The sequence below is a fragment of the Choloepus didactylus genome, chromosome 11 (assembly GCF_015220235.1).
Source record: "Choloepus didactylus isolate mChoDid1 chromosome 11, mChoDid1.pri, whole genome shotgun sequence".
Taxonomy (NCBI): Eukaryota; Metazoa; Chordata; class Mammalia; order Pilosa; family Megalonychidae; genus Choloepus; species Choloepus didactylus.
This window is the reverse complement of record NC_051317.1, coordinates 88,278,508-88,288,956: the sequence shown is the minus strand read 5'-3', so window position 1 is coordinate 88,288,956 and position 10,449 is coordinate 88,278,508. Positions and strand designations below refer to the sequence as shown.

The 10,449-nt window shown below is 36.1% G+C and overlaps 1 protein-coding gene across 1 annotated transcript in view; it reads right to left on the bottom strand.

Moving 5' to 3' along the window:
• Positions 1-3,307: 3,307 nt before the first annotated feature.
• The window catches only part of IPO11 (importin 11), a 297,051-nt gene continuing 289,909 nt past the window's right edge, over positions 3,308-10,449 (bottom strand). Inside the window, exon 30 of the mRNA XM_037799092.1 lies at positions 3,308-4,743. Coding sequence (XP_037655020.1) covers positions 4,579-4,743 — 165 coding nt within the window. The 3' untranslated portion in view covers positions 3,308-4,578. The remainder of the gene's footprint in view (positions 4,744-10,449) is intronic.

Genomic DNA, 10,449 nt, shown 5'->3' with positions numbered 1-10,449 from the left:
TATGAGGTCTGTAGAAATAGAACAGGAGACCACTACCCTTAGTGTGAGCCACATGTTTTAATTCATGGAATTAGGGTTACAGAGGTCTAATGTTTTCCCCAAAATCACTGAAGATTTTGTCTGTCAGAGTAGTTTTAACTAGCTCTGCATCTGGAGTCAGAGAACAGCCCCGTTCCAGTACATTGCCACTTTCTTTTAAATGACTTCACCAACTACGCTGCTTGAAATGCTTTTTAAATAGCTAAACTATGAAGTGACAGCATCATTATCTGTTGTACATGCTCTTCTTCCCCTGTGCACTCGCTACCTCTGAATGTATACTTCCACTACAATCTTTAATTTATTATATCATGTTTGAAGTTTGTGTTCCCACTGAATTGCAAAGCTTCATGAAAGCACATACCCTGTTCTAATTGCAGCATTTAGCAGTGCCTGACACACAAACAGAAATAACACTAGTTAATAAATGGATAGATAAAATCAAGATCTAAGATGAGAGTACAGTGCCTGGCACACAACAGGAACAAATACTAGTTGAATAAATAAACAGGTAAAATCAAGATCTAAGGTGAAGATTTTTCAGGAGGAACTGTAAATCTGGTTATGTTAACCATCATAATACAGCTTCTCTAATATGATTGGCAGGAGATGAGGGGAGGAAGAGCCAACTTATAATAATAAAGCTTTAAAGTGCTATTATGCATCCCAAAGTATTTTGGGCAGAAAATAAAAAAGTATTTGCAAAGTCCTCTTGTGGGATTGGGGAAAAATGTGGAAATATTAAACTTCCCCACCTGGCAAATTCCTGATATTCTTGCAAGCATTAGGGGCTCCCAATTTAATAAGCCAAGCCCTCGATCTTGGGGCTTGCCCTTATGAAACTTATTCCTTCAAAGGAGAATTTAAGTCTACTTATCATTATGCTTAAGAGTCACCCCCAGAGAACTGCTTTTGTTGCTCAGATGTGGCCTCTCTCTCTCAGTCAACTCTGCAAATAAACTCAGTGCTCTCCCCTCTACATGGGACATGACTCCCAGGGATGAAGCTGGCCCTGGCATCATGGGATTAAGAAAGCCTTCTTGACCAAAAGGGGGAAAATAAATTAAACAAAATAAAATTGCAGTGGCTAAGAGATTTCAAACAGAGTTGAGAGTTCATTCTGGAGGTAACTCTTACGCATTATGTAGATATTCCTTAGTGTATTAGGATAGAAGGTAATACCTGAATCTGCTGAGCTGTTGATTCTTGATGATGATTGTATAATTAAATAGCTTTTATTGTGTGAGTGTGATTGTGGAAACCTTGTGACTGACACTACCTTCATCCAGTGTATGGGTAGATGAGTAATAAAGACAAATATGTATATATATATAAATAATGGGGGGAGATAAGGCATATGGTTGTCTTGGGTGTTCTTTTTTATTTTAATTTTTGGTTTTTTCTTTATTTTGGAGTAATGGAAAAGTTCTAAAATTGGTTGTGGTGATGAATGCACAACTATACGATGATACTGTGAGCCAATGATTGTTTACTTTGGATGGATTATATGGTGTGTGAATATAGCCCAATAAAATTGCGTTTTTAAAAAATGCTATTATGATAAAGACCTGGAATTATCAGTCTTTTGCCCTGCTCAATCATTATCTTAAAATTTCTGCAACTTTAGGGTGAAGTGGATGGAGTTACATAGACAGTCTCCCTTGATAAAGATGGAAAAGAGGCCCATGCAGTGAATGACATTTTGTGTCATCGCAAACTAATAAATGAGAGCTTAGAGCCAGATTCAATTTCATGTACAAAGCTAAATATGCTATATTTTCTGCACCTCAGAGTTGTAGAAAAAATTCATGCCTTTATATTTATCACATATAAATTTTAAAACTCTTTGATGTATTTGTTTATTTCCTTTTTCAGAAAGAGAAACTGAGGCATAAGAACCCATATACATTTGGTGAACTAACACAGAAAGTGCCAGGTGAGGGAAAAGTCTCTTGTTCTGTGGAGAGTAATATGAATGAAAGTGCAGAAAATATAATTCATAAATTCAAATTCAGATGCAGACTCACCCTAGGCCTTATCACCAGGAGCTCCTCTGCATTCTGAAAAAAGGCAGTCTGGCATCCTATCCTCTCACCTTAACCTCCAGTCCTTCCAACTTAGGTCCCTCGTATGCCAATTCATCATGACCTCCCATCTACTATTCTTTGCACTCTCTGTCCATAGGCAGCCCCTGGTCTTCATTTTCTCCCTCTCCATGGGAGACTTCATGGATGATCACTTCACACATTTTATTTTCATCATTCTTGCCAGCAAAATTCCAAACACCTGCATCTTCATTACCTGCCCTCCAGTAAGTGGTTGGATAAAATCACACAATCAGGTATATTACATACTATATAAATTTATGGTCTACAACTAATGGTCAGCTCCCATACTACACTGAAATAATTCATTCATTCCATATATTTTTTAATGTGTCTTCTTTGTAAACTAGTAATATAGCAGTAACAAAACAGACAAATCTCCCTGCTTCTCAGAGCTTTACATCAGGGTTTGGCACACTTCTTTTTATAAAGGGTCAGATATTAAATATTTTAGGTTTTGCAGGATATAAAATGTCTAGAATAAAACAGAAGTTATGTTAATGGAAAAGAAGCAATTGTTATGTTATATAAGGAACCACAGAAAAGTTCAACCAGAGGCCTGGCTGAGTTGTCTAAAATTTGTGTTTCCTATGAAGTTGACTGAATGAATGAAATTCTAAAAGCCAGTAATTACATTTTATGTCTTAGTTGAGCACCTACAAATTCAAGATAGAAGAATATTTTTTAAGCTACTTACAAAGCCTACTTCAATAGGTGTGTTTAAAAATGAGTTGAATTCTTTCCGAGATGAGCTTTAAAATTTTTTTGGAAGGGAACTATTTTAGTAACATTTGCTATGAAAACTGTAATGAATTCTGTCAGGAATTGCAAAGTTGAGTATTTTACTATAACTGAAAACTAGAGCAGATTTTAGAATCTCTGATAACACTTTGAAATGAAAATAATTACATCAATAGAGAAATTATTCTTCTTAGATCAATGTTGAGGACAGAGTAATAATGATAAAGAAGTATCATATTAAAGAAGCTTTTAGCCTTTAAATGAAAAGAGAAACTAAAGGATTAACTAGGATTTACTACATGCAGCAATGCCACCTACTAGCACAAGCCAGAGTATTAAAGAAAACTTCTCTTTAAAATTCACCGTGCAATTTTTTTATGAATTCATTTTTGTGGGGCAAGAAAAATAATCAAACAAATTAGTCAAAGGTGAGGTATCTTTGGAAAATTTAATTGAGATCATATTTTCTTTCCCTTGCTGAAAACATCAAATATTTCCTTACATTTTGGGTTCCACAGCTTACAAAAGGGCAGTGGGTTTCCCACAGTACATACTATATCCAACTTTCTATAGAAAGAGTAGACATTTTGCAACCTTGCTTTTGAATAGTTCCTTAAAAATGCTTTAAAGGTTCCTTACAGTAACTAGAAGTAAAACAAATAAGGCTTTATTTTCTCCTTTCCCCCCTTTTTTGGTGCTGCATGTTGGAGGAATAAGGAAGGAAGACTACTCACATAGTGTTGGTTCCCTGGGGATTGTGGCTGGATCCTCTGAGGTGCACCCATATCAGAGAGGCCCTGACTCAATGCATGCACAGAGGAACCTGAGATGGGTAAGTGCTGAATAGCCTGTCACAGCTATGTCACAGCCCAGCTGGGTCTGCAGGCTGCCTGGTTCCTCTCAGAGCTCACAGGGTGCTGGCCTTCAAGAATAACAAAAGAACCAGGACCAAACCATGACCAGAAGTTTCCTACTTGGTACTATAGTACCAGAAGTTCACTTTTGCAGGCCTTACAGTATGTATTTGAAGACTAAATATATTTACTGAAAATAAAATGAGGAAAAAAAAATCCCTTTACTAATTCCCAAATCAGATTACTATAATGAAAATAAAAGCATTTGTCTGATAAAACATGTTTTCTATGTCAGCTGAAAACAAGTCCCTAGGCAAGATAACTTTAGTAATGTACATCTATCACTATTTATATAGTTTTGTCTGCTGCACAGATTTCTTTAAATGTATCATCTGAACAGCTATGCCATTTTTCAAACTTATAGTTTCATTTGCTTAAAAAAAGGATAAGGCAGCCAAATTTAACTAATTTTGGTTGCAGGAAAACATTTCAGGCATTAACCTTCATCTTCTCAAGTGTTAAGAGTACATGATTGAAAGATAATCAAACAGTTTCTTCTCTTAACAGGAAACTAAGCAGCTATTGTCATCAAATGTATCTTTAGCAAACACAGGGCCCCTCATAAATATAAAATTAAATTCTTTTGAGGAATAGGTGTGTGATTTTACTTATGTGGCATTTTACACTTCTTTGAATTCTCTAGTAAAAAAATGTGGTCTTTGCTTCTTTATTTTCATACACAAGTGATTTCTTCATCTCAGCAGGCTTGCACATATAGATGGCAGGGTGGGTTATTCAGCTTCTTTCAGAAAGAGGAGACAGCCACATATCATGTGCTCTTAGAATCCCTGCAAAAACTCCTGTAGCTGAGTGACAATCTCCGTATCCACTGTTTCCATGAGGGACTGGAAGCCTTGTTCTCCTAGTAACTCCTGCTGTGCCTTGAGCTTCTCATAAACAAACTGCTGCAGTGACACCGTGTGCACAGGATCCTTCAGGGCCAGCTATGGGGCAGAGAGAGGACCAAAATGTGTCAAAGAAAGCAAAACAAGTTCCTCTTAAATGTGATTTACTAAAATTCTTTGTACTCTCTTCTGCAGCAACAAAACTGCTTCTGCTTCCCTTCTTACAAAGGATTCTAATACAGCCTTGTTGTGGAAAAGTTTGTCATAGAAAATTTCATTAAATTAGTCTAACCTCCTCAATTCTCTAGTATTCTCTGAACATACATTGTTCTGATTAGCCCAGTTTCTCAAGACCTGAGGGGTCACAAAAAGGAATAGAGCAAGCTGAAGAGTATTTAAACACAACTGTCCAGTGTCATCGTTAAGAAAATGAGGCATTCTACTGTGGCAACTCTGTGATGCCCTCAGGATTTATAGAGGAAAAACCGTTTGCCCTGTCCTGCATGACTGTGCCATTTAAATTCACAAATATTGCTAGTTAAAAATAAATAAATAAAACTTATATTCAGAAAACACAAGTGCAAACAATTAAATTAAAACTAACCCATAATTCTACTTCCTAAAGATAATTATAGGTATGTTGAATTGATCACAGTATAGTTTAAATACAGTTTTAATTATGATTTTGCTGAACTATCACAAACACTGTTCTATACGTATAGCTTTTCTCCCACATTTCGTATAATTTCCTTTGGATATCTATCTCAGAGAAAGAATTACTAGATTAAAGGGCATAAAAATTCTATGACTCCTGATACATATTACTAAGTTGTTTTTCTTATGGTTTGTACCAATTTAAAAGATACCAGGCTTTATGGATTGTGACACTGTTACCACTGGGTATTATCATTTAAAAAATTCTTTATAATAACGGAAAAATAATACACCATTGCTTTAAGCTGCATTTCTCTTGTTATCGATATAGTGGGATATCTGCAAGGATTTAAGTAAAGTGCATGAGTTTTTGTGCCCAACCTGGCTGCACAAAAACCCTACTCTCCTTACTGATGTTTGATTTTGTTCTAAGGAGATAGAGTAGTTGAATCATATCTGCTGATTTTAAAATAATGACTGCAAATGGAAAATGTAACTGAGAGGCAGAGATATTAGTGCCATGAAGTTGAAATTAAATCCCATCTGTGACCATTCCAATATTACAGGATAAATCCGAGGCAGTCACAATGTTCATCCTGTTTCCCTGGAAGACAGATAGGAGAAAGAACTCCAAGAACTGCAGACACAAAGGCCTGCGTCCACAAGACTGAAGACATGACTCTAAAGGCATAGAAAATGAAGATGAACATTTAAAAATATTTGCTCTCTTAAGCAACATGCAGTAATGTTCAATATTATTTACAAACCAATGAATAGACCTCTTACTAGAGAGGATATGGACTTTGTTGACATACTATGCAAATGAATTTTAAAAAATTATCTGTAACTGAAACCGCCTGCTACAATGAGTGAAAAGCAGCTGAGCTTGAAATTGATGTTCAATAAGTCAATCTAACTACCGAAATGATACTTAAAAGTGTTGTTTAAATGTTGTCTTTTAATTTGCCTTAAGAAACCATAAATATTTAACTTATCACATTTCCATACTTTAATTTCCAGTACATAAATAAAAGTATCACTATCCTAAACCCTACAGTTATGGCACAGCACAACAGTATTATATTAAAATATGAAGTAATAAGTGTATTGATTAGTCATGCAAAGATTAAAAACATTAATTTCTTTTGGAAGAAGAGTTGTAGAGGGGTAAAGGAAGGAGAAAGACATAAAATACTCTCCAACTCCACACTATATAAGACCTTTAAAAAAGCAATTAATTGCTTCTTCTGAAGAAATATTACATGAAATAGATTGACCAAATGATTCACTAGAGAAGAATCATTACTGTGCATCCACTAAATATCAAGATACCATTTCTTTCAATGTAATACTGCCAAATCAGCAGAATTAAGAGACACTGAGAAGTCACTGATAGCATTTTCAAAGAACTTCACTACTACCTTTAAGCAAATAATATCCACTGCACCAGTTTGTATATATTAAGTCCCCCAGAAAAAGCAATGTTCTTTGATGCAATCTTGTGGGGGCAGACATATTAGTGTTGATTAAGTTGGAATGTTTGGATTGGGCTGTTTCCATGGAGATGCGCCCCACCCAACTGTGGGTGATGACTCTGATTGGATAGTTTCCATGGAGGTGTGGCCCCGCCCATTCAGCATGGGCCTTGATTAGTTTACTAGAGCACTATATAAGCTCAGACAGAAGAAGTGAGCTTGCTACAGCCAAGAGGAACACTTTGAAGAATGCACAGGGGCTGAGAAGAGAGAAGCTGCAGGTGAGACAGTTTGAAGATGGCTGTTGAAAACAGACTTTTGCTCTGGAGAAACTAAGAGAGGAAAAACGCCCCAAGAGCAACTAAGAGTGACATTTTTGAGGAACCGCAGCCTAGAGAGGAACGTCCCAGGAGAAAGCCATTTTGAAACCAGAACTCTGGAGCAGACGCCAGCCATGTGCCTTCCCAGCTAACAGAGGTTTTCCGGACACTACTGGCCATCCTCTGGTAAAGGTACCTGATTGTTGATGACTTACCTTGGACACTTTATGGCCTTAAGACTGTAACTCTGTAACCAAATAAACCCCCTTTATAAAAGCCAATCCATTTCTGGTGTTTTGCAAAAAGGCAGCATTAACAAACCAGAACACCCACCTAACTTGCAATTAACTTAATTATCTACTTAATGTTAAAAAAAATACAGAATGCCTACCAGGAGGTAGGTTCATGAGAAAAATAAAGTTTTAGGAAGATAAATCTGATGCAAAACATATACTGAAAAATTAAATATGACAGACATTCACTAGCAAAATGATGGACTAGAGATATTTTTCCTTATTCCTGTTGCTAAGTAAAACTAAAATCCCTGCACACTAAATATAAAACAAACATAAGACTCTGAAAGGTGGAGAGAAGGTGGAACACTGGCTAGGGACAGTGGGACTCAAAGAACAACACAGTGGTTGTGAATTCTCTGGGTTTTCTTCTTGTCTCATATATCACAGATGTGGAGCTGAAGAAGCCAGAAATCCAGGAAGAGCAATGGGTACAGACAAAAAAGCCCCAACAAAAGCCTGCTACCTCTAGCAAAAAAAAAAAAGAGAAACCAAAACAGGAAAGGAGCAGCATAGCAAAACAGAAAACTTTTCAACAACTGCTCTACTTCAGCCAAACAAAACAGAAAACACTGTGCTTCCCCTCCCCCACCACACATACAGTGTCTGTGGAGACCACAGGAGAAGTATGGGCTTCCACCCCCACCCAGCAGTTCTGAGGCAGTCCTACCCCTCCTCAATCAAGGAGGAATCAGTGGGGAGGCCTAGTGGGGAGCCTGGACTCCTACCCCCACCTGGGAGTAATGAGATGAAACCCCTACTTCTCCTGTCAAAGCAGTGTCAGAAGTCAGCTAAATCAGAAGGTTTAAATAAGATTCAGAGTCTCGTAATGTAAAACAAAAATTTCCATGTTTCAATAGAAAATCACTAGTCATAATATGAACCTGGAAGATCTCAAACTAATGTTAGAATTATTTGACAAAGATTTTAAAACAGCAACCACAAAAATGCTTCAATAAGTAATTATAAGAATGCTTGGAACAAAGGGAAAAAAAAAAAAAGAAAGACTCAGCAAAGAAATAGAAAATATAAAAAAAGTACCAGGTGGAAATTTTAGAACTGAGAAATACAATTACTCAAAAAAAAGAAAAAAGTCCAGTGTATGGACTCAAAAGAATGGAGGGAACGAAAGTAAGAATCAGTGAATTGGAATGATTAAAAAGTATCCAATCTAAACAGCAGAGAGAAAACAGATTGAGTAACAGAGCCTCAGGGGCCTGTAGTGCGATACCATAAGATCTAATACTCATGTCATCAGAGTCCCAGAAGGAAAGGAAAAAGAGGCTGGGACTGGAAAAGAACTCAAAAAAAAAAAAAAAAAAAAAATGGTTGGAACATTCCAAAACTTGGCAAAATACATAAACCTATAGATTCCAGAAGCCGAAAAAACTCCAAACAGGTAAACCCAAAGAAATCCACATTAAGGCACATCATAATAAAACTGAAAAACACTAAAGACAAAGGAAAAAATCTTGAAAGCAGCAAGAGCAAAATGATATTTTAATTATAGGGTAATGACAGCAGATTTCTCATCAGAAACCCTGGAGGATGAAGGAAGTGTCTCAACATTTTGCAAGTGATGAAAGAAAAAGAAACACACACAAGAATCCTGTCAACTTAGAATCCTATGTCTACCAGAAATATCCTTTAGGATTAAAGGGGAAATTAAGATATTCTCAGATGAAAGGAAACTAAGAGAATTTGTCCACAGTAGGAAGTGACTAAATGAGTTCTCTAAACAGAAAGGGAATGATAACAGAAGGAACCTAGGAACATCAAAAAGGAAGAAAACAGTAAGTAAAATTATAGGTTAATACAATAGGATTGATTTTCCTTCTCTTCTGGTTCTCTAAATTAGTTTTGATGGTGGAAGCAAAAATTACAACACTATCTGATGTGATTCTAAATGTAAGTATGGGAAATATTTAAGGCAATTATAAGTAGAAGTTAAAGGGAGGTAAAAGTTGGCATGTTTTCTATATTAAACTGGTAAAATGATGACACCAGCAGATTGTGACAAGTAATGGGTATATAATGTAATACCAGAAACAACTAAAAGAGCTATACAAAGAGATACAGTCAAAAAACATTACATATAAAACAAAAAGAATTCTAAAAAGTCTTCAAGTAACCCATAGGAAGGCAGGAAAAAGCAAACGAATGAGAGACAGAACAAAAGAAAATAAAAATAAAATGGCAGACTTCAGGTCCAATATATCAATGACATCAAATGTAAAAGCTCTGAATATACCAATTAAAAGACAAAATAGCATTAAAAAACATGATCCAATTCTATGTTGTCTATAAATCTGATAATACAGGCAAGTTGAAAGTAAAAGAATGGAAAAATACCATGCAAATATTAGTCAGAAGATCCCAGGAGTGTAAATCTCCCTGGCAACGTGAGGCATGACTCCTGGGGATGAATAGAAAGTCTTCTTGACCAAAAGGGTACAAAATAGTTTCAGTGGCTGAGAGATTTCAATAGAGTCGAGAGGTCATTCTGGAGGGTATTTTTATGTGCTGTGTAGAAGTCCCTTTTTAGTTTTTAGTGTACTGGAATAGCTAGAACAAAATACCTGAAACTGTTGAACTGCAACCCAGCAGCCTTGATTCTTGAAGATGATTGTATAACTGTGTAGCTTACATGGTGCAACTGTGTAATTGTGAAAACCTTGTGGGCTCATACTCCCTTTATCCAGTGTATGGACAGATAAGTAGGAAAATGGGGACAAAAATTCAATGAAAAATAGAGGGGGATGGGATGTTTTAGGTGTTCTTTTTTACTTTTACTTTATTTTTATTCGTATTTTTATTTTTTGGAGTAATGAAAATGTTCAAAAATTGATTGTGGTGATGAATGCACAACTATATGATGGTACTGTGAACTATTGATTGTAAACTGTGGATGACTGTATGGTATGTGACTATATCTCAGTAAAACTGAATCAAAAAAATATTAGTCAAAAGAAAGCAGGCATGGCTGTATTTTTATCAAATAAAGTAGACTTCAGGACAAAGAAAAGTACAGTGACAGGGATGGCCATTATACACGATAAGGTC